The sequence below is a fragment of the Cervus canadensis genome, chromosome 24, assembly GCF_019320065.1.
Source record: "Cervus canadensis isolate Bull #8, Minnesota chromosome 24, ASM1932006v1, whole genome shotgun sequence".
Taxonomy (NCBI): Eukaryota; Metazoa; Chordata; class Mammalia; order Artiodactyla; family Cervidae; genus Cervus; species Cervus canadensis.
In genome coordinates, this window is record NC_057409.1 from 14,524,458 (window position 1) to 14,551,814 (window position 27,357).

General features: G+C 54.8%; 2 protein-coding genes and 1 long non-coding RNA gene across 6 annotated transcripts in view; 1 reads left to right on the forward strand and 2 right to left on the reverse strand.

Moving 5' to 3' along the window:
- The window catches only part of KIAA1522 (KIAA1522 ortholog), a 28,085-nt gene extending 1,960 nt beyond the window's left edge, over positions 1-26,125 (forward strand). For 2 of the 4 annotated variants that reach the window (XM_043446149.1, XM_043446150.1), the window contains exons 2-7: positions 19,582-19,752; positions 19,838-19,893; positions 20,187-20,310; positions 20,867-20,983; positions 21,069-23,591; positions 24,021-26,125. In XM_043446149.1, coding sequence (XP_043302084.1) covers positions 19,582-19,752; positions 19,838-19,893; positions 20,187-20,310; positions 20,867-20,983; positions 21,069-23,591; positions 24,021-24,043 — 3,014 coding nt within the window. In that variant the 3' untranslated portion in view covers positions 24,044-26,125. Of the gene's footprint in view, positions 1-7,711; positions 7,878-17,466; positions 17,600-19,581; positions 19,753-19,837; positions 19,894-20,186; positions 20,311-20,866; positions 20,984-21,068; positions 23,592-24,020 lie in introns of those variants that run through there. The other 2 variants (XM_043446151.1, XM_043446152.1) reach the window with 2 other exon arrangements.
- Positions 17,457-20,320, reverse strand: LOC122426888. The gene is made up of 4 exons (XR_006265262.1): positions 20,158-20,320; positions 19,557-19,830; positions 18,320-18,380; positions 17,457-17,585 (listed from the first exon to the last, which is right to left on the reverse strand). It is a non-coding gene; the product is annotated as an uncharacterized LOC122426888 (long non-coding RNA).
- A 279-nt stretch (positions 26,126-26,404) lies between the features above and the next one.
- The window catches only part of YARS1 (tyrosyl-tRNA synthetase 1), a 30,803-nt gene continuing 29,850 nt past the window's right edge, over positions 26,405-27,357 (reverse strand). The window contains exon 13 of the mRNA XM_043446153.1: positions 26,405-27,254. Within this exon, the coding sequence (XP_043302088.1) occupies positions 27,144-27,254 (111 nt within the window). The 3' untranslated portion in view covers positions 26,405-27,143. The remainder of the gene's footprint in view (positions 27,255-27,357) is intronic.

Here is a 27,357-nt window from a genome sequence, read left to right on the forward strand (position 1 = left end):
AGACCTCCCCCGGCCTTGTGTTTGGTGTTGGGTAGCACTGGGCTCTCTGGGCAGCAGGTCGGCCTGATTTGGGCCCACGTGCGTGGGCCAAACCTCCCTGCCCCTGGCTGTTGTTTCCCCAGGTCTGGGGGTGGCCCCAGGTATGTCTGGAGGGAGTCCTGTTCCCTTTTGCTCCAACCTCCTATTATTCCAGTTGTTTCTTTGTCACCTGCCCGGCCAAACTTCTTTTCTGTTTATTAAGAGAAATAAATCTGATCTCTCTAATCTCCACTGGCACCGCTGGTCAGGAAGGGGAAGCCCAGAGAAGGCTTAACTCTTTCTGGGGAAAATGTTTAGAATGAAGATTTGGGGAGAGAGGGAGGAGGCACACACACAAAGTTCCTCGGAGGTCAGGGGCCTTTGCTACGGACGTCATTATTTCCCCCCTCCCAGGTGCTGAACCAAAGACCCATAGATGCAGGTCTTGGCTTCCCTAATCTCAGTCCCCTACTATAAATGGGAAAACTGAGCTTGGTATAGATTCTGAGCCTGTATCTTTCCTGCTCCCTTCACTGCCCTGCCACATACTTAAAAAGGGAAAGGAGGAAGTCTGACATTTATTGTTCTGAATGTGCCAGAAGCCCCGTATCCATGATCTCATTTATACCCATTTGCAGATGAAAAAAACTGAGTCTCAGGAACAGTGAGTGATTGATTTACCCACCTGGGATTTTAACTCAACTCATCTGACTCCAGAACTGGTCCTACTTTCTTAATTTACCCAAAGACACAGACCAGGGGGTAAGGCTTAAAGATCTCCTTGTCCAACCCATTCTACAGATAGGAAGAGGCCCAGAGAAAAGTGAGGGAACTTGGTAGAGTAGGAAGAGTATCAGAGGCAGGCAAATTGATGAGAGTTCACATTCCTGGCCCAGCGGTTAGCAAGCTTGGTGACACCAGGCAGGCAACTTCTCTGTGGTCTCATCGTTTCCATTACTCTCTTTGGAATAGAGGGGACCTTTTCACTGGGGTATCCGTCCAGGTAGACCCATATCCTTGATGGGTCTGTGAGCTTTCTCTCCAAGATTCTCACAAAAGAGGATGTGAAAATTACATGAAAGTGAAGTCACCATAGAAATGTAAGGGGTTGCTGTTATTGTGTTTGTGAGTTTATTTTATTTTATTTTTTTGTTTGTGAGTTTATTCACCTGAGTTGTAAGGACCCAGTCTGGAAGGAATGGGCTCTGAGGTTGATAGGACAACTCTGGCCTGGGCCGTGGCCTGCTGCTTTCCAGCAGGTTAGTAACCCCTCCAAGCCTCAGTTTCCTCATCTGTAAGGTAGAGATGATAAATCTTGGCTTTACAGGGGTGTTTCAAAGATCAAATCAGATAACAGACATGCAAGTGCCTTGTGAACTGTGGAGCGTGGTGCGGAAGGCAGGAAGTTGTTGCTGTTGTGATGCTGAGGACTTGAGTATTAGCTGAGTTTATTCTTATTTGTGTTTGGAAAACAATTCATTGCTTACACAGAAGGTGGAGTCTTACCTTTGTTCAATGGAGGACACAGGCACCGAAAACATAAAAAAACAAAACAAAACACCCCCCAAAACAAGCAGGAATCCATATTTTTCAGAAATATCACCTGGACTCTAGACAAGTATGTGGGGAGGAAGTGTTTCTGGGACAGAGGCCAGGACTGGAGCCCGGGAGATAATCGGGGGAGGCTTCCTGGAGGAGGTAAGCAGGGTGTGGAAGGAAGGCAGGGTGTTGGCTAATTTGAAGGGGAACATGAAGGCTGCTACATGCCAGACCCTGGCCAAGCATTTTCATGAATGTTTTCCCTTGTTGTCCTCAACAACCTGGGAAGAAGTTTATAGGTGAGAAAATAGGCTCAGAGGGTAAAAGTAAGTTGGTCAAGGTCATTCAGCTTCATTCATTTGAAAAAGACATGTATGTGCTCAGTCGCTCAGTCATGTCCAGCTCTTTGCACAACCCTATGGACTGTAGCCTGCTTGCCTTTCTGTCTATGGGATTCTCCAGGCAAGAATACTGGAGTGGGTTACCATTTCCTCCTCCAGGGTGAAAAAGACATATTCCTTACCATTTAGTGTCAGGCACTGGTCAGGGTAAGGCAAATACTTGGGACGAGACAGGCATGGTTGTCACTTGCATGGAAGTGATGAAGACAGCGTGGTAGTGACAGAGCCACTCAGTTGGCCTCCCGAGGCCTCACTCCCCACACGAGATAATATGAGGTTGGAAGTGTTTCTGACTCTGGTGGGGAGTAACTGTAGAGCTTGGGACCACCTTTGGGGAAAGACGTATGCCAGCCCTCCTGAAGGTTTCTCTCAGGCAGGGGGCAGTGGCTAGGGGCGGGGGTACTGATAGTGAGAATTTAGGAGGTACCCTGCCAGGTTCAGCCGATTTGACCCCATGAACTTTGGCCCTCATTCATGGCAAACCGTCCTTGGCATGGGGTTACAGAGAGACTCCTGAGTGTGAGTTCTGCTTTGCCAAGTCCTGCCCCACTTTTGGCAAAGACACTCTCTTAATAAAGATGGGGTTTAATGGCCTCCACTGTTAGTGGCCCTTTCTCATTCTAGAATTCTGTGGGTTTGAAAATGGGCTGGAGGAGCAAGCCGGAAGGGAGGCTGGGGGTGGGAGCTGTGTTAAGGGAAGGAGAGCCTGCCTCTGGTCAGTAGGGTGGACATGACATCAGGACCCAGTGGCCTGGATGTCATAGGAGGGTGGGTGAGGAAATGCAGGAGAACGAGGTGAATGGTGCCAAGTCTTCCTGCTGAGGAAGGGGCCTGTGTAGCTCTAAAGCAAACTGAGGACTCACAGGCACTTTGGTTAGTGGTCACTTTGCCTCTCTGAGTTCTGCGTGATATCTCTTTGCCTGTCGATAAACACATTTCATGCAGTTCCACATTCGGTGCCATTGCATGCACTGATCCTCACCGAGGATGTGTTCTCTCTCCTTTTCCATCCAGAACTCCTATTCATCCTCAAGACTTGGTCCAGTGTCATCTTCTCTGTGATACTCCCGGGGAAATCACTGCCCTGGACTCTACAGCAGGGTGCTCAAGCGATTTGGAGTTGGACAGGATGTGCTTTTCTGGCACCTTCTTCATGGGGAGGGGCATCTCAGCGTCCTTAGCCTGGGGCCTGGACTAATGTCATATGGGCTGGGATGCGTCCGTGGGGGAGTGGCTTCCCCAGAGGAGTCTGGGTCTGCCTCCTCCAGGCCCCTCTGAAGGAATGAGCATTATCTGCCCTGGGTTCAGATGGGAGACGGTGTCTCACTAATTTATTTCACAAATACTTCTTAAGTTTTTAATACTAGGTACTAAGTACCTACTATGGGCCGGACTCTGTCCTGGGGATGAAAGAAAGACAAGATCCCAGTCCTCATGAACTTCTTGATTTGAGGGGGTTGGTAGACACTGAGCAAGTAATTAAGGGTCAAGAAGTGTAACCAAGGAGGGAACAGAGAGATCCCAGGGGGGAATCAAAGACAGCTTCCCCAGGTGACATGAGCTATAACAGAAGGATGAGGGGAAGCTGGGGTTGAGGCATTTGCAGAGCTGGAATCAGGCAAGGCTCCTGCAAGGGGTTGGGATCAGCTGGCTGTCCGGTTCCACGAGCACAGGCATCAGCAGACATCACTATTCTGAACACCCTGAGGGCAGGATCTGGGCTGACTTGTATTTTCCCTCTGCCCTGCCCAGCACAGGGCCTGGCCCTAAAAAGTGGCTTCGGGTGATAGGTGGGTGGTATGATATGGGTCCCCAGAGCATGGGCATCTCCAGATCCTAGGTGCTCAGAGCTGATGGCCTGAGATGTCATGGGGAGCCCTTATGGCACATACAGATGGGCATCTGAGGCCCAGAGGAGGAAGTGGCTTGCTGAAGGTCATACCACCAGTCAGTGTTGGAGGCAGAACAGGAGCCCACACCTGCCAGGCTGACCTCAGCTTCCCCACTCCTTTGTCTTGACTTCAGATGGAAAATCCCGTTGCAGAGAGGGGCCTCTATGGGGGTGGGATGAGAGGAGCAGGAAGCGAGGCCAAGAAGGCCTCATTCATCCCCTCCCTTAGCTCTGACACCTTCAGGGGCCGTTTCAACTGCCTCTCCTCCCTCCTCATGGAGGCCCCAAATCTGTACCCCCCCTCCCCTGCCCACCCCCGTGGCACAGGGCCCAGGTTCTCCTGGAAATCCCCCTCAGGCTGGGGGGGGGGGCGGCCCTCCCCCCCCCCCACTTTCTGCTCCTGAAGCAGGGCTGCCAGCGAGATCTGCTGCTCTGGGGCGGCTACACCCTGTGGCCAGAAAAATCTCTTAATCTGTTGTCTGCAGAGGGCAGAGGGGGAGCCTCCCTCCACCCACCTGCCCCTTGGAAATTCCCCTCTCCTCAAACTCTCAAAGCTGTCTCAGCTGCTCCTGGCCTGTCACATGCTGAAGAAAACTAATAAGAGGAGGCATTGTATATTGTTGAGGCTGCAGTGAATGTGCTGGGGTGGGGAGAGCAGGTACACCCCTCTGCCCCCATCTGAAGACCCCACCTCCAGTCCTGTGGCTGACATGGGGAAGGAGGTTGGTGGAACCAGCTTCCTTGTCCACCTCCCCCCATTACTACACTCCCTAGGACTCTGGGCTCCATCCACTGTCCTGGGGGCCTTCATCAATCAAGCAGGGCCACTCAGCAGGGTGCTCTGTGTTGGCATGGAGGGGTCAGACAGAGACAGCTCAGCCTGCCAAGGGCTCAAACCCTGAATCTTCTGTCAAAATGCATGCTTCCCAGGAGGCTGCTGGTGGGGCCTCTTCTAAGTCGGGTCTCCTGCCTGCTTACAGACACCCTCTCCTCCAAGTCCCTAGCCGGGTGAGGGTCAAGAGACACTCAAGCCCTGTCTTGTGGTTCCAGGAGTTCTGGTTCATTCGTCTTCCATATCACCTACTTCTTCCCACCAGTCATACCCCAGGATCTCCTGGGCACTTGGCTCATTGGTAGTACTCGTCCCCCCCAGGCCCAGGAGCAAAGCACAGCCTTTGCAGTGGAAGGCTGTAAGACTGGGGGAGTGCCTTAGCCTTTTCCAACTGTGCCTCTTCACCTCCACCAGCACTTAAGGTGCCATCACCACCACCTCCACCAGTTTCTGTAAAACACGTGGGACACACCTACTGTGTGCCAGACGCGATCTGAGCCTGGGGCTACTAAGAGGAGTGACAGGATCACTGTCCTTGAGAAACTTGTTTTCTGGTTGGACAGGGAGATGCCAAGGAAACTAACTGTTGCCTTGAAACAAGTGATGGTATGGGTGTGATCAGTACTGTATCAGCAGAGGGGAGCCCTGAGAACTGGGCTGCAGAAGGAGGGGGGCAAGGAAGACATGGAGAAGGACATTGGCTAGCAGGGCCCTGGGGACAGGCAGAGGTGGAAGAGGAAGGAGCATGTGTGAGGCCTGGAGATGTGCACTGGGAAGCCACAAGCAGTTCTGTGTCCTGGGGCCCTGAGAATGAGAGGGGTGTGGTCAGAGATGAGGCTGAACTGGTGGGCAGGACTAGCTCCTGCAGGGTCTCCTGTGAAGGCTATGGCACCTTCTAAGCTCTCTGCATGCCTGTCCTCACTCCATTCATGCCAAGGGGTTTGTATTTTACTCTTGTGTTTTCTGTCTGCTCTCCCATACCAACCTTCCCCTTCATGGGCTTCAGGTTCCCCACCTGTAAATTAAGGGAAATGGACCAACAGATCTCTGAGGTCTCATCTAGCTCTGACACTGGGACCCTCTTCTCTGTGCAAAGCAGGGAGTCTGGTGCACATGGCGTGGTATACAGTGTGTGCTCAGTAAGTATCTTCTGGGTGGATGAATAAAATACCAGCCCCCAGGGACTGCACTGTTGTCAACCTCAGTCTTTCAGCAAGAGAGGGGCCTCAGGGAGGGTGTGGATCAGCTTTAATTCTCCCATCTTGCAGGGCAGGAACAGGGTGTCTTAGAGCCACTGGGCATAAGAGGCAGTGTGGTGTGGTGGAGGGGCTTGCCCAGGTGGCAGAAAGATGAACCATAAGGGGATTAGAACTGAGGACTGTGGACTCCCAGCCCAGTGGAGCTCTCTCTGTACCACGCTGCCCCTTGTTGGAGAGATTGTAGAGTGATCATAAAGGAGAGTCACTGCTCAGTATGCAGGGCCCTGGGCAGGTCCCTGGACACAGGGGACTTGTGAGAACATGAGAAGTGGATGCCTTAGGCAACCTGGAAGGCTTTCAGAAGAGGTAAAGCTTGGCCTGGGCTTTGAGAAACAAAGACTTGTATAAGGGGAGATGAGAGAGGGGGACACATGCATAGACATGTATTGTTTCATGTATGTTTACCCATGTGCTCCATTACTTACACATACACCCCCCCTCCCAATGTAGATATGGGTATGTGTGTGCATGCTAAGTCGCCTCAGTCGTGTCCACCTCTTTGTAACCCTATGGACTGTACACCAGGCTCCTCTGTCCATGGGATTCTCCAGGCAAGAATACTGCAGTGGATTGCCATGCCCTTCTCCAGGGGATCTTCCTCAGCCAGGGGTCAAACCTGCATCTCTTACGTCTCTTGAATTGGCAAGAGGGTTCTTTACCACTAGCACCATCTGGGAAGCCCAGATATGGGTGTATCAAATAGACAGTTGCACAGTCATACTGATCCACAAAAGCACATGAAGTTACACAGTCTTAGAGACAAACCTTTTCACTTACATGCACAGAAGCAGACTGTTACACACTCAAATACACAAAAATCAGTGATATTCCACCAGCTTGAGAGTCAAAATTACACAGGCAAATATGCAAAAACACAAATTGAAACCAATGTAAACAGACTCAATTATATGTATACAGGCATGCGGTCACACTCAGATGACTACACAGAGAGGAACCTACATGTTCAGGGTTACAGATAACACAACTACACAGCCACATTCAAGCACACAAATACAAATGTCCAAGTATATGTCCTTCAAGGTCATGGAGAGGCACAGATAAAGTGGAGGGGTAGGTAGCTTGAACCAGTGGGTATTGGTCTCAGTCTGGGTTTGAGTACTGGCTCTGTAGCTTAATGCTGTTTGACTCTGGGCTCATCAGTTAACTTCATGGAACCTCAGTTTTCCCGTCTGTAAAATGGAGATGACAAAAAGTATACCTACCTTAATAGAGTTGTTTTGTGGATGAAATGAAGTAATGCATGAAAGCAGTTATCACAGTGCCTGGCACATACTATGTGCTATATAAAAGTGTTCTGTTATTATTTTGAACACGGTTACTACAGAAATATAGTCAGATAGATACATTTGTACAAACAAGCAGAGACGAGATACGCAGACACGTGACACTCACGGGGTAGTGGTTGGTTGTCCCTAGCAGCAGCAAGGTTTCGGACCCCGCCTCTCTGGAGCCCGGGCCCCTAGTTCTCTTGGTTCCACTGCAATCCTCAGAGGCAGGCAGTCCCTGGCTTGGGAGGGCGAGCGACTCGAGGGCCCCACCTGGACAGGCCCGGCCGTTCCCAGAGCAACTGGGCGGGGCGGCTCAGCAGGTCTCCCAGGTCCTTGGAGAGGTGGGGCCTGACGGAGCTGCGCCAGGCCCCGCCCCTTAACCGGCCACTCCCCTCCCCGGCCATTGGCCGCAGAGCCCGGGGGCGTGGCCGAGCCGGGGCTGGGGGCGCCTGCGGTGGCCGCCCGCGCTTCTCTCTGCCTCCCTCCTGTGGCTGCGGGCCCGGCGGCCGGGCTGGTAGGGCTGCGCTAGGGTTCCCGCGCCGGCTCCCGCGCCCACCATGGGCAACTCACACCACAAGAGGAAGGCCCCCAGCGGCCCCCGGGCCCGCAGCTTCTGGCGGTTCGGGCGGTCGGCGAAGCGGCCGGCAGGTAGGGGCTGGGGGTGGGGGCGGGGCAGGCGGGGAGGAGGGTCTGCCTGCCGCAGCCGCCGCCGCCGCTGCTGCCCCCTCCCGGGGCTTGTCGGGTGTGAGTTTGGGGGGGCCGGGAATCCCCCGCACAGACCCCACCCCTCACATGCAGACAGACACATGTACGCACGAATACCCGCGGGCGGGCGCACGTACATGTTCACAATCTACACGGTCACATACACAACACCCACTGAGACGTATGGACATGCAGACACAAAATCACATACACGTTCACACCCACACCATCGTGGGACCCACGGATCCTGAGACTCAGGTACACTTACCTATGTATACAGCTTATACAGCCACACAAACACCACCACACGCACAGATTCAGGCACAATCATTCATGTAGGTAGAGTTGCCCAACGTCTTAGGCACACATGTATACACAGGTTCAAAATTGCACAACCATCCAGACCCTAAAGCACTTATACACACACAGACACACTCACGCACGCACATTTGGTCCCCAGGCTTTAGCCCCCACAGGCTGAAAGTTTGCAGGAGGGAGGGGAGACAAAGGTGAAGGGGAGAAGCAGGAGCCCAGGGGCTGGAGACTCGGGCCGCCTCCATCTGGCGTGATCGGGAGTCGGACTGGTTCTCTGGGTTCCCTCCCCACCCCCATCCGCACCGCCGCTGCCTCTATCTGTCCCCCTTCCCCCCCACCCGCGGTCCCCGTGGTCGCTGCCGCATCTCCCCCTTTCAGTGCAGCCACTGAGCTGGAACGCAGTCCTTCCCGGCGTGCTGCGGGATCCCTCCGCGTGTCACATTCCATCCTCCAAGTCGGGGGGAGGGGGCAGAATTGGGAAGGCCTCCAGCTCCAGGGCTGGGAGCCGGAATTCCTGGTTTCCTCTAGCGGGTGTGGCGGTTCAGGGTATCCCCGCGTCCCAAGGGGTGTTATGGAGGAGGGGCTGTCGAGAGTGCCTAGTTCCCTCACCTGGTGAATCCAGACATGGGATAGGGGCAGGACAGTGAGCCACCCACTACCCCACAAGGTAAGGGGTCTCCAACAGAGTCTGGTGTCTGCTGGTCTTTGGGAATGAGAGACTCCCAGAGAAGATGGCTTAGGAGGGCCTCCCTGTTGTGGTGGGGAATACACTCTTGTATTCCCAGGTTCCACATTCCTAGAGGTTCTGAATTGAGCCTGATGATCTCATCCCTCCAGGCAGGGGGTGACAGAAAGGACCACGCCTGGGAATTCGGGGGTCTGTGTTTTCCAAGTGTCTCTGGTATGGGCTCAATGACCTTGAGCAAATTGCTTTCACTTTTCTGGACCTCCCTGGCTCCTAGAGGAGGCCTGTCTGTCAAATTAGGGCGGCGTAGCTTAGGTGACTTCTTGGGATCCTTGCAGTTTCTGGCTGGTTATTTCGTGGTGAAAGATACTGAAGTCTAGAGAAGGTGGGCTTATCCAAGGTCACTGCCTGCAGCAGTCTGAAGAATAATCATGGTTATTAGGAAGAAGGTTAGTTAAATTCTGGTAGGCTCTCTGAGGCTCCTCAGAAGCTGGGTTGATGAGAGACTCCTGAACCTTCCAGTCTCCCTGTCCCAGTAATCCTGAAATCTGGCTTGTGCCCACCTGTCTCTCCTCTCGGAATCTGCAGTGAGTGGGTGGGGCTGGGGCTGGGGATCTCCATCTGCCCTCAGATGGCCACTCTAATCTGATGGTTTCCTGAGAACCAGCTGTGGGTCCAGACTTGTGACCATTTGTGGTAGGGGACAGAGAGAGTAGGAGGGCTGTGTTTACAGTCGTCTGCCCTCCACCCCTTAAGGAAGAGGCCTGGGGCTTCTAGCAGCCCTTGGGTTCTTCCAGTTCCTGCTACAACTCAAGGGTCAACCAGGCTTTGAAGGTGTTCCTAAAAACCCAGAAAGCAATGTCAGGGCAACACAGAAATAAGTGTGGGGGCTAGGGAATATTCTAGGCTATATATTAAAAGGCTTTTGGGTTGTGGGGAGCTGGTATTAAAGAAGTTAACTGTTGGGACTTCTCTGGCAGCCCAGTGGTTAAGACTGTGCGATTCCACTGTAGGGGCCTAGGTTCAACTCCTGGTCAGGGAACTAAGATCCCACATGCCCATGTGGAATGGCAAAAAAGGGAAAAAGAAAAAAGTTAACTGTATCGTTAACTGAACTTTGATTAGATGAGAGAACCTGGTCAAGGATGCACTTCAGCTGTGGGTATGGTCACGAACAAAGGCTTTGATATTGAGTATGGAGGTTGGAAAGAAACGTAGTTGAGGCTTCTTCCTTGTGCCTGGGAGGAGAAAATGTGAATGTAAACTTCAGTCTTTTATTTTTACTTCTGCTGAGGATTCTGAGGCTTCCCTGGCCTCGGCCTCTGCTGACACAGGCCTAGGTATGGGACTGAGGCTTGAGTACTTACTCATTGGATTGGTCTGTGAAGGGATGGGGGAAAGAATGCAAGGCAAACAGAGAGGGCTGCAGTCTATAGACCACAGGGAGCCAGTGAAGGTGTTTGAGCAAGGGAGGAGCCTATGAAAGCGGTGTGTTAGGAGGATGGCAGGTGCAGGCAGGACAGGTTGGGGGCGTGGGGTGGTGAGACTAGAGGCTCATAGAACAGTCTGGAGGCTGTTGCAGTAATCCAGGGGAGAGGTGGTGAAGTGAAGGCTGGGGCCAGGGTGAGGGCTGTGGGAGTGGAAGAGGAGTGGCAGCTGCAGAGACACTGGGAGGAGATGGCAGAAGTGATCGGACCCGGGATTAATCAGATGTTGAGCTCTATGGGCCAGAGAGGGCTGTGAAGGCTCTGTGCCTGAGGCTGCTTGACTGGGGGATGGTAGCAGAGATAATGCAGAGATAGAAAAGAAAGTGAAGGCGCTTAGTCATGTCCAGCTCTTTGGACCCCATGGACTGTAGCCTACCAGGTTCTTCCATCCATGGGATTTTCCAGGTAAGAGTACTGGAGTGGGTTGCCACTTCCTTCTCCAGGAGATCTTCCTGACCGAGGGATCAAACCCGGGCCTCCCGCATTGTAGGCAGACGCTCTACCATCTGAGCCACCAGGGAAGCCCTATGCAGAGATAAACCTTATGCTCAACCCTTTACATCAATTAATTCACATGTCCTCTAGCTGTTTTACAAGCCAGAAGCTATTGTTCTCCCCATTTTACAGATGAGAAAGCTGGAGCTCAGAGAAGTTAAGTCACTTGTCCAAGGCTACTCAGCAAGGAGGTTGCTGAATGGGGATTCATACCCAAGCCTGTCAGATTCCAAAGATTGCGCTCTTAATTATTTTAGGTATAGATGGATTTGCTCCTTTGATGGAGGGGCCTGCAGGTCCTCTGATGAAGAAAGCCTGAGGCCCTGGGAGACTGGGACCCTGTGGGGAGCAAAGGTGGAGGAAACACTGTGGAGGAAGGGCAGGGGTTGAGGACTAAGCATTGAACCCTCCAAGGGCTCAGCAAGGGAGCTGGTGGGCAGTGAGATGGGAAACTGAGTTTTAAGGAAGGGTTGGCCCTGTGTTGCAAATGTCCTTGAACCATAGAGAAGGGTGAGGATGGATGGGGAGAGGCCTCTTCAGTACTGGAAAGAAATTGGAACCCGCTAGGATTGTTTGACCTTGGTTCTTAGGAATCCAACTCAATTCTCCCAGCCGCAGGCCAGCTGGGCAGTTAGTCCTGGGAAGTTTGGGGGACTGGTGGAGGATGTGAACTGGGAGCTCAAGGAGTACCCCCAGCACCCTGCCCACCTCCTGTCCCCACATGCATTATGCTGTCAGGTTTACACACACGGCCCTCTTCCTGGTAGGGTTTATTTTTCCCACTTTGCAGGTGAAGAAACTGGGGGACAGGACCAAGTCATTGGTGGAGTCAGACTCCCCCTGCCTCTGGACCTGGAGCCCCAGGGCCACAACTGGGAGGAGTGCTCCTGTTACCTCCCCTGTCCCCTTCCTTCTACATCTCTTTCATTTGACTAGGGTGGGACGACTTGTGATCAACTGTAAGTCTAGACTTGCTTGTTGGAGCCCTGGGCTTCCAGATAAAGGGCTGGGCCAGCCCTCTCTGGTCTGAGGGATCTGAGATAAGCTGAACCCCCTCGCTGCCCCAGGCCTTGACCCAAAGTGAGGGACCACTCCCCTCTTTCTAGGGGCAGAGTCATACATGCCAAAGACTCTTTAGAACTTGTCTCCCCAGCCCTCCCACCTCATAGAGACTGAGGCCCGAAGAAGGCAGTGCCTGGTTCAGGATCGGACTGCAGTGGAGGGGCAGTGAGAGCTTAGACCTAGGACCTCTGACTCCCAGGGCAGTGGGATATCTGGTGTGGGATCTGAACTCCCTTTCCTTCCAAACAGGGGGGTTAGAGCTACCAGATGGGGCTAAGTCACTGAGGAGCTGATAGGAAGCTGATGTTAAGTGTCCTTTATCAGACTTTATCTTAAAAATGGTTCTTAGCGCCACTTGAGATTTGAAGAGCGCTCTGCAAGTGGATGGGAGAGGAGGCCTCTGGTGGCATGGGAAGAGCAGCGGCCAGTCTGAGCTGGCCTCACATCCTGACTCTGCCGTTATTAGCTGTGTGACCTTGGACAGGTCACTAACCCTAGGGGAGTGCCTTTGTATGACGAGGGGCATTTAGTGAGACCATGTGTGTCTCAGTCAGCACTCAGTCAGCGCTAGCTTATTTATTGTTGTAAGTAAAAACTCAGTAGGTAAAGAATCCACCTGCATTGCAGGAGACACAGGAGACATGGGTTCGATCCTTGGGTCAGGAAGATTCCCTGGAGAAGGGCATGGCTATCCACTCCAGTATTCTTGCTTGGAGAATTCCATGGACAGAGGAGCCAGACAGGCTGCAGTCTTTGGGGTTGCAAAGAGTTGGACATGACTGAGCGACTGTGTGCGCACATACATGCACGCGCGTGCACACACACACACACACACACAAAGGCCCCACACCTGGAGAGGCAGAGGCTCCCTCTATGATAACACTTTGCCTTTACACTTGGTTGCATGGCTTTAACTTTCCCAGGCACTCTATGAGTGGGGATTAGTCCCACCTTGCAGATACCCTGAGAGGCTGATTCGTTTGTTCAAGGCCTGGAATCCAGACCTGACTCCCAGCCTTTTTCTCTCCTGGCTTCATGGTGACTGCCTCTCTGGCATCTATAAAATGAGGATAATCATGCCTTGAAGGAACAAAGGAAAGGGTTTGGGAAAGTCAGAATCGCACCCTGGCCGAAAGAGATTATTATGTCATTGTCAGCAACAGATACTGACCCGGAAACTCATTATGACATTTACTAATATTATGGTAGCTAATTCCTCCCTGTGTTACTGTCTGTTCCCCCAGGCGCCTGTGGGATGGGATCCTTCCCTCCCTGTCCCTGGCACTCCCTGCCCCCAATATTTACCTTAGAACCGGCCTGTCAGCTCTTCCCAGGCTGGGGCGGAGCTTTGCACTGAGAAAAGGAAGGGGGATTCCCATTGTGCAGAAGTGGGGTGCAGAGTTCCCCCACTTTGGGCCATGACTGAGGCTACTCCCCCCTTCCCCCTCTCCAACCCCTTAACTTCCCAAGACTTAGGGTCACTAAGGCATTTGGAGTGAGACCTGGGTTCTGGGCTCAGCCACTTCCTGGTTGGGTGACCTTGAGCAAGTCACTTTCCCACAAGTCACTTTCCCACAGGCCTCCTTGCACTCATTCATAAGAGGGGAGCTCACGCCTTCCTTTCAGGTTTCTTGTTCTTCGAGTTCTTTGAGACAGTAGAGGGGAAAGTGTGTCGAGAACTGTAAAGCGTCTCCACCTGAGAGTTACATTTACTTCCCTTTGTCTTGCCTCTAAGAGAATAAAATCTACCCGTGCTTTGGATGCTGCTCCTATAGGAAAGGAAGGCCCTGGTCCCCTCTGGGCCTTGGGTGGCCCACCAATACAGCTGCGGAGAGGTTGAGACGCAGGGGCCTCCAAACACCCTGGATCCTGGATCCTGGCTCCAGAGCAAGGCCACCTGGGCAGCTGTGCCCTCCCCCTTCATTCCTCTCCCCTGAGTCAGGCCGGCCTGGCTGTGGGCGCGCCGCAGCCCCCGCCCCTTGCTTTGGAATGGGGCAGGTTGAGGCCTCACCCCATGGAGGATGTTGCCAAGACAGTGTGTACGCATGCGCACAGGTGCACGTGGCCTTGGAGGGGCGGGGGCTCCCTGCCCGATTCCTGACTTCCCAGGCACAGGAGGGCCGCAGAGCCACGGATACATGCACTTGCCTTCGTGTACAAGCAGCCATCTGGCAGGGCCCTGCGTGAATCTGTGCAGTGGTGCTCACGTGGCTTCAGGAGGCGTGGGTGTACTTTGTGGATGTGTTCATGAGGGGCCCGCCTGTGGGGGTGGCCCCAGTGTGACATTTTGGAGGTGCGAGCTGCACACCTCTGCTGGTGGACGGCATCTGCAGGTGTGCTTCCTGGTGTGCCCTGCGTCTCGGGAGGCGTGCCCGGGATCAAGGTGTCTTCTCAGAGCTGGGAAGCCTCCTCCCCCAGGCAGGTAGGCGGAGGAGGCAGCGCGGTGAGCCTCAGCCCGGCTGCACCTCTGGACTCAGCTGGGGCAGAAGGTACTGGAATACGGACTCCCAAGTTTGGCCTTTGCCAAGGTCCTTCCATCCTCTGGGCCTCAGTTTCTTGGCGAGGTCCAGTGCTCTCCACCCAAGACTCGGCTTGCTGAGCCTCTCCCCAGATGAGCTACAGGTGTGTCGACCTGTGGCTGAAGTGGCTCAGAGTGGCTTTGACTTGGCCACGCTGCAGTTGGTTGGGGACAGGGTGTTGCTGGGGGAACCAGATGTTATCAAGTGTAAGAGCCTTGGATCAGACGAGGGAATTTGCAGCTGTGGCCCTGACTGAAGGCTGCAGGCCTGGGACCTTGATGCTCCCCCCGCCCCTGACTTAGAAGAGCTCAGCCCTTAGTTTCCCTGGTTGGGGAAACTGAGCATGACTTGGTCCTGCAGGGTTGAAGGCTCCAGTTTGGGGGCCAGCCGGAGCTTGGGTAGTCTCCAGGCTCTCTGAGCCTCACAGGTCAGTTACCAGGAGAGTACCTTTGAGCACCTACCTCAAAGGACTGTTGTCAGATCTGAGAGGGCAGAGACTGCCTTCCACCAGCATCTGGCATGGTGCCTGGCATGAATTACTCACCCTACAAGTGTCAGTCTACTGCTCTTTTCTGTTTGAGTGGGACTCATAAGAGGGGTGGATGGGTCTGGCCTAAGAGGGAAGGAAGAGTCAACAATGTGGCCAAGAAACCTTCCATCTGTGGGGGTGATCTCCGCTTCTTCAGAGGGGAGATCAGGTTTGTAGCTGGCACAGTGGGCAGAACATGGCTTTTGGATTCAAGTGGTCTTGAGTGCCAATGCTGCCCCATCATTTACCAGCTTTATTATAATGCTTCCCCTCTCTGGTGTCCATTATTCTCATCTGTAAAATGGAGATAAAAGTGCCTGCTTCTTGGGAATTCCCTGGTGGTCCAGTGGTTAGGATTCTGGGTTTTCACTGCTGGGGCCTGGAGTTCAGCTCCTGTTCAGGGAACGAAGATCCTGCAAGCTATGCAGTGTAGCCAAAGGGGAAAAAAAGCCTATTTCTTAAGTGTTGTTTAGATTTCAGTGATCTGTGGATTTATACTATGTAGCCCCACAGAATTTTGTTCTCTGGAGAGTGAAGTCTCAGCTGTCTGCATGAAATGGTCCGTAAGAAGTGGCACAGCAAGTGGAGAAGGACCAGCAGAAGGATCTTACGGCATGGGAGCCACTGTGAATTCTTAGATATCTAGGGACTCAGAGAGAGGTGCTGTGAGACAGGGGTGTCCTTAGGTGAGTTTGGAGGACTGCACTTTATGGTTCACAGACCTTCTCTTCCACAGTCTCAGCTACTCTTTTTTTTCTGGCTGAACCGCCTGGCATGGCATACAAGATCTTAGTTTCCTAAGCAGGAATTGAACCTGTGCCCCTTGCAGTGGAAGCACAGAGTCTTAAACACTGGACCTCCAGGGAAGTCCCTCAGCTAGCTACTCTTTCTGGAGTTGCCAGGGGCAATCTTTTTTAACACTGTCAATACTCAGCTTAACCTGTACTGACCTCTTGGGGTTTTTTGAATAAAATCCAGACTCTGCCAGCACCAACGGGGCCCTCCCTGACCTGGCTCTTGCCTCTTCTCACCTGCTTTCTCTCCCTTGCTCACTGTATTCCAGCCACACTGGCCTCCTCTCTGTTCTGGGAAACCCCACCACTCCTGCCTCAGGTCTTTAGGCCTGCTGTTGCCTCTTTCTAGATTCTGTGCCCAGCACTTGGCCTGGCTGGTTCCTTCTCATTCTTTTTTTTTTTTTTTTCTTTTCAACCCCTCCCGTCCTTCTCATTCTTTAGGTCTTGCTTCCAATGACTTTCCTTTGATGCCCCCTCAAGTTACGCACTTCCTGTCATAGCTCCTCAGCCTTCACTATCTGAAATTATTCTGCTAGTTCATCTCATTCATGTATTCATCAAATATTTATTGAACTCATTGTATGTGCCAGACACTAGGGATATACTGGTGAACAAGGTAAAAATTCTCCATTAGCTATAACCCCTAGTACTAGTTTAATAAATATTTGCTGTTTAAATAAATGTCTTACAAAGAGTAGTTATTGGCCTTGTTTCCATAAGGGGTTGTTAACTTGTATGTGATGGAGCTGGATTTGAACCTGGATCTGAGTTCCCTGCAAGTGCCTTCCTGCCCCCACTCTCACTGCCCTCATCTATGAGCTGTTTCTTGGCTAATTCTGTTCTCCTTGCCTAGTGATCCAGCAGAGTCACTGAGTCACAGAGTGAGGCCAGTGGGAAGGATCCTGGGCAGGAGGAGCAAGAAGTCTGTGTGGAAGGCCTGCCTCTGTTGGGTGGCCTTGCAGAGTTCACAGTACTTCCTTCTGGGGTTGCTGATGTCACGTCACCCCAGTGGGAAGACAGTCCTTTGGAAAATCTGGGGCCGAACACACACACACGAGGGGCTGTTAGCACCTGCTACCTGATGGGTGTCTCCCTGGCTTCCCAGCATGTGTCCTGGGCTGGCTCCCACTCTTCCAGAACCTCTGCCAGTGGCTTTGCCATCCCCACAGGCAGTCCTGAGCCTCTGCCTGGCTGCTGCCTGCTCTGAGATCCTTCCCCAGGGAAGCACCCTCACCAGCCAGGAGGACTTGGGGCTGGGCATCATGCCAAGTCTAGTCTAGTGGCTCTTCCACCTCCCATCTGGCAGCTGGGACCCTTGCCTTAGCTCTGGCTCCTGACTATTTAGAAAAAGACTTGGGAACGTGACGGGGGTGGGGGGCAGTCAGCAGGCGGCCCCTGGAGTTAACTATCTTTGACCCTCCTAGTCATCCCCTCTACAAGAGCAGGGTGTTCAGAGACTCTGGGCCTCAGTTTCCCTGTCGGAGCCTGGGAGGGTTCCTGTCCCAGCCCTGCACTTGGGGCGGTGTCGGTGGTGGGCGGGATCAGTGGCGAAGGTGGGAGGAGGACCTGGGGAGCAGCCCCTCCCCCTCCTCTGGCTGGAGCCGGCGCTCTGCAGCTAGGCTCTGGCAGAGTCCCCTCAGCGCTGTGTTCTGGCGAAGAAGGCGTCGCCGGGTGTTCTGGAGAGGTCAGCGTAGGGGACGACCCCAGTGGTGCCTGCGGTCATGGTGGTGTTCCTGGGCCGCCACCTCCCGGCGCTCCTCGGGCTCTTTAAGAAGAAGGGTGAGTGGGTGTGGCTGGGGGGCTTAGATGAGGGATCCCCGACACCCCCATTTGCCAGGCTCTTCTGTAGGATGGGGGGTCGAGGCCAGGGAAGGTCATGGGATGCGGGCTGGGGGCTGGAAATGAGGCCAGGCTGCCCTGTCGGCCACGATGCCTTTGTCCGGTGCTCTTCCACTGCCTTTGTCTGCTCTCTGCTCGTTCGGAGGGCGGCTCTAGGTGTCTCTGACCTTGAAGCCTGCAGCCCTCGGGCAGGATTGCCTTCCTCCAGGGGTGCTCATACTTTGCTGGGTACATCCCAGTACTTCAGTTCCAAGAGATAGGGCACCCCCTCCCAGGTGGGCTCAGGTGTGTGGGAGGATGGCCAGTGGGAAGCAGAATGAGGAGGAAAGTAGTGACCCTGGAAGTTGGGGAGCAGGTCAGGGAAATCCTGTTTGAAGGCCTGGGGGTTTGTTTTGAGGGGAGGGGGCCTCTCCTCACTTTCTTCTAGGATATGGGCTTTCAGGCCTGGATTAAGATGTAGGGGCCAGAGCTTATTAGACTTTTTGGGGGTGCCAAAGGGCCTCCAAGTGTGGGTATGATTCAGAGGCCCCTCTGGGAACCTGTCTTGGCTCTGACTGCAGTTTGCTGGGTGACCTTAGGCAAGACCTTTCCTCTTGGGGTCTGTTTATGGACTTGTAAACTCTGGAGATTAGGGAGAGGATCGCTGAGAGACGCACCCACCTCTGACCTTGTGGGTTTCCTGAGGATTCCCTGGGCAGGAGCTCAGCTGTTGAGGAATGGGCTGAGGAAAGAGGAAGGGACAGGTCAGGTGTCTGAGCTGAAGACCCTGATCTTGGGGCGTGGCCCTTTAAAGGGCTTGTTTTGTTCCTGTTGCTCCACAAGGTGCTGCCAAGGTCACGTGACCCACACCGAGCTTTTGCTTATGTTGTGGGTTCCATTTAAAGGGGAGCTGGGGCTGCACAGTGCTGACACAGACCCCTATTCCCAGGATTAGATGACCAGCTCCTCCATGGGCGGGGCCTGTAACAGGATCCTTTGTAATGGATCCCTGGCTCCTTGGCATCAGGGCCTGGGCCTTGAAGAGAGGGGGATTACGGGGACTGGTCCCCAAGAGAGGCTGGACCTGCCTCTTCTGGGAGTGGAGGGGCTGGGGTCCATCTTCTCCCCTCCCCTGCCTATCCTTCCACTAGGGGACAGCTGCATGGGTGAGTGGGGGATCCAGGAGGCCATATCCTTGGTTTAGCCCACACCCCAGGACTTCTGGGAATCCAGTTATGACCCGTGTTAGTGCCCGCCCCTTCCTAGTGTCCCTTGTGTCTTTTTCATGGACCTGGGCCAAGGGGGTGTACAGAAAGGTGGTTTGTCTTTCTGTAAAGTGGAGCTCAGAATCTGGAGACAAGAGGAATGTATTTGCTCTGGCCTGTGTGTACACTGGAGTGTCTTACACGGGCCTCTGAGTGACAGTTGTGTGTATATATGGGTACTGTTTGCATAGATAGTGAATGGGGACTGTGGGAGTCATGTGTATACCTGGGGGCTGGGTGTGCTGTGGTGTGGGCAGGCAGATGTGGTTATACTTGGATGCTATTTGTTTGTATACACACTGAACGAAGCCTGTGGGTGTTGTGTGCATCTATAATGGGCGTATGTGCCCCTATATGGGGCCCTTTGCGTCGTGTGGGTACTCAGATACATGTACACTTGGATACAGCTTGAGTATGTATCGCGTTGGCCAAAAAGTTCATTTGGGGGTTTTTCCATAAGATGCTATGGAAAACAAACTTTTCAGCCAACCCAATTCTTGGGGGCTGTGTGTATGGAGTATATACCCAGGGACTGTGGGTTGTGAGTACAGACTAGGAGAAGTCTGTACCGGGCAGGTGCCCTGTGCACTGTGGGGACTGTGGGTGCCCTTGCTCCAGTGCATTCGCAGGACCCAGATGCCTTTGGGCCTTACTTTCCTTCCTCCTTCATCCCACCAGGCTCTGCCAAGGCCGAGAGCGACAAACGACTGAGTGTAGGGCCCGGCCAGGGTCCAGGTTCTGTAGTGGATGACCACCAGGACAATGTCTTCTTCCCCAGTGGGCGACCGCCTCACCTGGAAGAGTTACACACGCAGGCCCAGGAGGGGCTCCGTTCCCTCCAGCACCAAGGTAACTGCCTCCCTCCCCGTCCAGCGATGCTTTCAGCTCGCAAAGTCAGGGGCCTGGCTCAGCATACCTGTCTGATGTCTTTCAGAAAAACAGAAACTGAACAAGGGTGCCTGGGACCATGGAGACACCCAGAGCTTACAGGTGCGCCCCGCCCCCAGCTCAGTCCTGACTGTATTCCTCCCTCCCTGCTTGACTTGACCTCTGCCAAGTATGTCTTTGAACCTTTCTGGATCTGTTTCCTTTCTGTATTGTGAAAGGCTGGACTAGTTGCCCACTGAGGGCTGGTCCAGGGTAGCTCTGGTTGATGCATGCTCAGTGCTAGGTGACACTGGGGCAGGTTAGGAGGGGTGAGTCAGAAGTTCAAAAGGGGGAGCCTGCAGAGGCAAGGGTGAGCCCCATTCACACCTCTGGGTTGATCCTTCTTCTCCCAACAGTCTTCCCGCACCGGGCCAGATGATGATAGCATCTCCTTCTGCAGCCAGACCACGTCCTACACGGCTGAGAGCTCCACGGCAGAGGACGCGCTCTCCATCCGCTCTGAGATGATCCAGCGCAAAGGTGTCTGCTCACCCGCCGGGGATTCTTGGGCAAGGGAGGGGGGAGCGGCGGGCACCCAGCATGTGCAGCTTTCCCTTTTCCCCCTAATCCAGTGTTTCCCAAGACTCTGTGACTCAGTGAATTCAGGAAACATAGTACCCTATGTCCTCTTGGAGATTCATGATGAACATTAACTGAAAAGCAGGATAGTTCAGAGTTGAAACCTGGGTTTGAGCCTCGTGTTGATACAGCTGTGTGATCTTGGGCCAACCCTTTACCTCTCCCTGTTTCTGTTTGATGTTCTATAGAAAGGAGGACAAGAATACTTACCTTATGGGAACAAATGCCAAGCGTTTAGAACACATAATAAGTGTTCACTAAATGGAAATTATCCTTATTGACCTAGTAGAACCTTGCGGAAGAGCATCTAGCTTTAACCCAGTTAAAGCCCATGCCTACTTGATGGTGGAAAATCTTTTTTCATAGAGCTCTTATTAATATTCTGTAAAAGTCGTGCTTGGCGGAATGTGCTCCAAGACCTGCTCTAACAGTTTCTCTCCCCTGGACTGGCCCCCAGGCTCCACCTTCCGGCCCCATGACTCGTTTCCCAAACCATCTGGAAAGTCGGGGAGGCGGCGTCGGGAGCGGCGGAGCACCGTGCTGGGACTGCCGCAGCACGTGCAGAAGGAACTCGGTGAGCACCCCTATGAGGAGGCTGCGGGTTGGGAGCCTTGGCCCACCCCTCCGCTGACTCCCACGTCCTCCTTGGTCCGTTCCAGGCCTGCGGAATGAGCGTGAGGCACCAGGTACGCCTCGGCCTCCAGGTCCACGGGATACTGTGCGCATTCCCACAGTGGATGGTCGTCCGGCAGGCCCGGCCGCAGGGCCGGGGGCCAGGGTGTCCCTGCAGGCGCTGGAGGCAGAGGCCGAAGCCGGGGCCGAGGCCCTGCTGCAGCGCCACATCGACCGCATCTACCGCGATGACACGCTCCTCGGCCGGTCCATGGGGGCCCGGCCCCCGCCGCTCACCCGGCCCATGTCCCTCGCAGTGCCTGGACTGACAGGAGGGGCCGGGCCTCCAGAACCCCTGAGCCCGGCCATGTCCATCTCGCCCCAAGCCACCTACTTGTCGAAGCTGATCCCACACGCCGTGCTGCCGCCCACCGTGGACGTGGTGGCCCTGGGCCGCTGCAGCCTGCGCACCCTGAGCCGCTGCAGCCTGCTCTCAGCCAGCCCGGCCTCCGTCCGCTCTCTGGGCCGCTTCTCCTCGGTCTCCAGCCCGCGACCCCGTAGCCGCCACCCTTCCTCCTCCAGCGACACCTGGAGCCACTCTCAGTCCTCCGAGACCATCGTGTCTGACGGCTCCACCCTCTCCTCTAAGGGTGGCTCTGAGGGCCGGCCAGAGAGCTCCTTGGCCAACAGTAGCGTGGCGCCCCCTCCCCCGGGGGGCAGCGGGCGGGGCTCTCCCAGCGGGGGCAGCACCGCGGAAGCCTCGGACACTGTCAGCATTCGGAGCGGGGGCCAGCTGTCTGGCCGGAGCGTGTCCCTACGTAAGCTGAAGCGGCCCCCGCCGCCTCCCCGCCGGACCCACTCGCTACATCAGCGCAGCTCAGCGGTCCCTGATGGGCCCTTGGGGCTGCCTCCCAAGCCCGAGCGGAAGCAGCAGCTGCAGCCGCCCCGGCCGCCCACCACTGGAGGGTCGGCAGGGATGGCGGCCCCGCCCTGTCCACCCAGCTCGGCAGGCGGCTGGGTGTCTGGCTTGTCTCCGAGGGGCTCCCGGCGCCCCCCACGCTCCCCGGAACGGACACTCTCACCCTCCAGTGGATACTCGAGCCAAAGTGGTACCCCTACCCTCCCTCCCAAGGGTCTAGCAGGGGCCCCCGCTTCCCCAGGCAAGGCCCAGCCCCCCAAACCAGAACGTGTCACTTCCCTTCGATCTCCTGAGGCCTCCGTCTCCTCTTCCCTCACGTCTCTGTGTTCCTCTTCCTCTGATCCAGCACCCTCAGACCGCTCTGGTCCTCACATGTCGACCGCCCTGGGTGACAGGTTTTTCATACCTCCTCACCCCAAGGTGGCCGCCCCCTTCTCCCCGCCTCCCTCTAAGCCCAAGAGTCCAAACCAAGCTGCCCTTGCCCCTGCTGTAGTCCCTGGGCCCGTCTCTACCACCGCTGCCAGTCCTGAGTCCCCACCCACTCCGCAGACATCCCTGACCCCACCTCAGGCATCTCCTGCTGCCTCCAAAGACCAGTCACCCCCTCCGTCCCCACCCCCATCTTATCACCCACCCCCACCGCCCACTAAGAAGCCAGAGGTGGCTGAGGGGGCCCTGTCTGCCCTGGAGACTGCTGAGGAGCCTCTCCAAGATCCCAACTGGCCCCCTCCCCCGCCTCCTACCCCAGAGGAGCAGGACCTGTCTATGGCCGACTTCCCACCACCCGAGGAAGCCTTTTTCTCAGTGGCTAGCCCTGAGCCCGCAGGCTCTTCACCCCTCCTGGAGGCCTCCTTACCTGCTGTTTCCTATCAGAGCCAGCCCTCTGGTACCCCAGACCCTCCTCCAGCCCCGCCAGCCCCACCTGCTGCCGGCTCTGTCGCAGGGCTTCTGGCTAAGGCCCCTCGGAAGGAGCCGGTGGGCTGCAGCAAGGGCGGGGGCCTTCCCCGGGAGGATGCCAGCGCGCCCCTGGTCACACCCTCACTCCTGCAGACGGTTCGGCTGCGCTCTGTGGGCGCTCCCACGGTGGCTCCAAATCCAGCATTGGGGCCATCGCCCCCCCAGAAGCCACTCCGAAGGGCCCTGTCAGGGCGGGCCAGCCCTGCGTCTGCCGCCTCCTCGGGGCTCCACGCGGCTGTTCGGCTCAAGGCCTCTAACCTGGCTGTCAGCGCGGGCCCTGTGGGTGCCCAGCCCAATGGACCACCTGAGGCAGAGCCACGGTCCCCTGCCTCTACGGCCAGCTTCATCTTCTCCAAGGGCACTAAGAAGCTGCAGCTGGAGCGGCCCGTGTCCCCGGAGACCCAGGCTGACCTCCAGCGGAACCTGGTAGCTGAACTAAGGAGCATCTCAGAGCAACGGCCACCCCAGGCCCCAAAGAAGCCACCTAAGGCCCCCCCGCCCGTGGCTCGCAAGCCTTCTGGGGGTGTCCCCCTTCCCACCTCCCCCAGCTTTCCTCGGGCTGAGCCCCTTACTGCGCCTCCCACCAACGGGCTCCCCCATGCCAAGGACAGGACTAAGGAGGAGCTGGCAGAGAATGGAAGTGTCCTGCAGCTGGTGGGCCCAGAGGAGCAAAAGTTGGGCCCGCCCGGTACAGGTACAGTGGGCTGGGAGGGGTAGGGTGTGGATTCCAGCACTGATCATGGGACACAGGTATTGGAAGTCCTGCCCTTAGGCACTTGCTCTTGGATCTTGAAGGTTTTTCTGGTCTCAGGGTGTCTAGGAATGGTGACCTGTCACCTTCAATGAGCTCCATTGGAGTTTGATATGAGGGTCTCTGGAGTCAGACCTACTGAGTTTGAATTCCAGCTCTACCATTTTACCCACCCATCCTGGCCTTGAGTTCCTCACTGTGAAGTGTGAGGAGTGATACTTTATAGAGGCAGAGGGAGCATTTGTAAAATGTCAAGCCCCGTGCTGTTGGCGTGGTCAGTAAAGCAAGGGGGCGAGGATGTGCCCTGGGATCTTAGTGGCCAGAACCAAACTTGGGGGCCCCTGGCTGAGTGTCCCTTCTTTCCCTCTGCAGACCCACAGAAAGAGTTGGTCTGACCACCAGACTCCTCGCTGGCACTGCTGACCCATCCCAGGAATACATTCTCAGGGACCTGAGCGGCTCCGAGGATGAGAGGATACGGCAGACACAACCTAATGGGGGGACGCCTGCAGCCTTAACCTCCATGGCCTTCGGTATTTATGCAAGCCTGTGTGGACCCTGTCCTCCAAGTCACCCAGCTCTCATGCCTTTTCCTGAATGGACTCACCTCTGGCAGCTGCCGCTTCAGTCTTGGCCTTAGCCTCATCTTGGAGGAGGTAGCTGGTGGGAGTGGATGTCTGCGCCCCCTGCTGGCCTCAAGGCCACAGAGATGGGGGACCAGAGCACCTCACTTTTTTTTCATATCCAAATCATGCACATGCTGTATCCAGAATCAAAGCACTTTTGAAAAGTGGCTGCATGTCCATCCCCCTGGGCCCGTGAAGCCACATTCCAAGGGCCTGTTTACACGGCAGCAGCATCAGTCCCCAGCAGTCAGCCCATGGCTGGGACTAACCTGTCCCCCCGCTCCTCCGATCATTTGCTCCTTTTTCTTAGTTCTTGGAGGTAGTCAAGTCGTATTCCCACAGGCTTCTCCAGGCTGGAGGCAGGAGTGGGGCTGTGGCATTCCAAAGCACAAAAGGTGCAGCAGGGGTTAGCCCCCCTGTGCCTCAACTTACCACCAACCAGCTTCCTGCCTTCTAGTTCTGCCAGGTGCTTCATGCTGGGGACAGGAAGTGGGAGCCTGTCAAGGTCCAAATGGGTGGTGGAGAACACCAGATGGGAGGTTCACAGGCTCACTCTGCCCTCTAAGAACAGAACAGGGAGTCATGTCATGGGTCACTTGGCCCCATTTCACTTGATCAGGTTGGGGTGGGCAAGCACGACTCTTTAGAGGCAGGAGCCCATGGGCCGTGGCAGAGCAGGGTCCCTTTCAGCTTGGCAGGAAGTACTGAGGACGTGGATGAAAGGGTGGGGCTGGGGCCGGCAGGGAAGAGCTGCTTTGGGCAGTGGGCTGGCCCTGGCCCTGTGGATTTCATCCAGACCTTCCTTCGCTCTGCTCTGTGCATGTCCTTTCTGCAGCTGCCTGTTGGTGCAGGTGGTTCCACTCGGGGGGGGGGGGGGGTGCTGACGCTGAGTGACAGGATGGGAAGCCAAGGGTGCATTCTATTCCAGACTTTTCCCTAGTCACAGCGGGGGCACTTGATGCTTCTAGGGGCGGGCCGGGTGGTTCTCCCCCGTAGATGTCGGTCTCTGCTACTGATCTCTCCTCCAGGAATCTTACCGATCTTTCCATTTTCAACCTGTGCCACCTATGTTGGTAAGCTAGTTTCCTTCAAGGTTCTACGGGGGTGACCCTAGTGCTTCCTCCCGCTGCAGTGTGGCTGTCACCAGGGTCGCCCCTTCTGTATTACCTTTTTAGCTGCTTCTCCTCCACCCAGGAGACAGGTTGACCTTCTCCCAGAACAAGAGCTGGGAACACAGAGGGTGTAGTTGGAGAGCCCAGGTTCCTCTGGCCCTCTCTGCTATCTTCTCTGTAGTTATAAACCAGTGTTCTTCCCTGCCCGCTGGGTATGTCTTGTGCCTGCCCAGTAAGATGGGGAAGACAGTCGGTAAACCAGCTCTGCTCAGAGCTCCTGATCAACCTCCTGGGAATGAGGGACTAGGACCAGGCCAAAGCTTCCATGACATCAGGCCTAGGCAGCAGCCAGAGCTGCTGGAGGTGGGAGGGAGCCCACCTTCTGTCTCTTTCCCTCCCCCTGTTACTCCTTATCTTCAGTTAGTCCTCTGGGCTTGTTTCCCCACTGGGTGGGACAGAGTTGAAAGGAGAAGGGAGGATCTCCCAAGAGGCAATCCTTTGTCCTCTGGGGTAAATGAACTTGACCTAGTGCACATGGAGACCAAAAGCCTCTGGTTTTTAATTTCCATAAAAATGTTAGAGAGAGAAGTATATAGATATATATATATATTTCTTTAAATTTTTGAGTCTTTGATATGTCTATACAATCTGTTCCTTCTGCCCTGAAGCCGGAGTGAGACACATGGAAAAACTCTGTGTGGGTTTCATTCGAAGGTGTTAATTAAATGATTAAAACTTGGCTGTGGCTGCTGCTGCTTAATGGGGAGGGTCAGGGTGGTGGTCTGCACCCACATTTAGAAAGGAAAATGTTCTGGACCCCAAAGTGAGCCTTTTCTGCTCAACACAGCTGAAGGGAAAGTCAAGGTATCTGCTGTCCAGCCCAGTCCACCCATGCCCCCATTACAGGTTCAAAAGTCCAAGATACATACAGCCCTAGGCAGAGTGAGGAGCCCAGAAGCTGCTATACTGTATTCTCTCCTGAGTTGGTCCAGCTCACAGACAGGTCCCATCCAGGCACCCTTGTTCAGGTATTTTATTTCAATTTATGACAGCGACATTTAGTGGTTCTGAGATGGCTTATGGAGAAGTACCCGACACTCCCTGAAGAAAAAACCAGTCTGTGCCATCCAACAACACACAGCTGGTTCAGGGAGTGTCCCCACCTAGCATGATCAAAGGACATTACAGGAGCCCTGGGGCAGGCCCTGTCCCCCAGCGCCAAGCCTCAGAGTTGGCATGCTTGGGGAAAGCTGCCAGCCACTTGGTAGACCACTAGGTTCTCTGTTTTCCCTTCCCTCCCCTTTTCAAATCCCACAGTTTCCTGTTGGGGAGAGGCTGTAATTAGCCCGGTTCAGGCACCAGATCCCAGCCAGAGACATGGCTGCCGTGATAACTCTAGGAAAACTGGAAACCAATATTTTTCCAATTAGAAGGATTATGGCATAACCTTTTTCTGAGTTACATTATATTGAAACCAGATTTGTCAGATCAGCTGCCAAGGGAAGAAGGTAGGGCTGGACTCCCCGTGCTGCCCTGCCCCCATCACTCCCCAGGTCAGCCTCTCCCTGCAGCCAGACAGGATGCTCCTGGATCCTAGGGAGGCTGAGCTGCCCCTCACCAAGTCTTGTGCCTAAAAGAGTCCTGAACATCCTGCCTCAGTGTCCTGGGAGATGGATAAGCAGGTGATGGACGGAGCAAATTAAGGAGACAGCAGATGACTAAGGATGATGAGAGAAGGGAGGAAGACGCCAGGTTGGCTAGCTGATGTTCCCCCCTTTCAGCGATTTACAGGAGACGGACCCCAGCTTGGTCATGAAGTTGGTTTGCTTCCACTGTGCAATGCACTCGTCAGAAATTTTAAAGTCAGCCTAGGCAAGAAAAATAACAAAAAAAAAAGTGATTATAGTGATGGTGGCAGGACGTCAAGAAAACAGACTCATACTACTAGCAGTGTAAGGTGACTCAACTTCT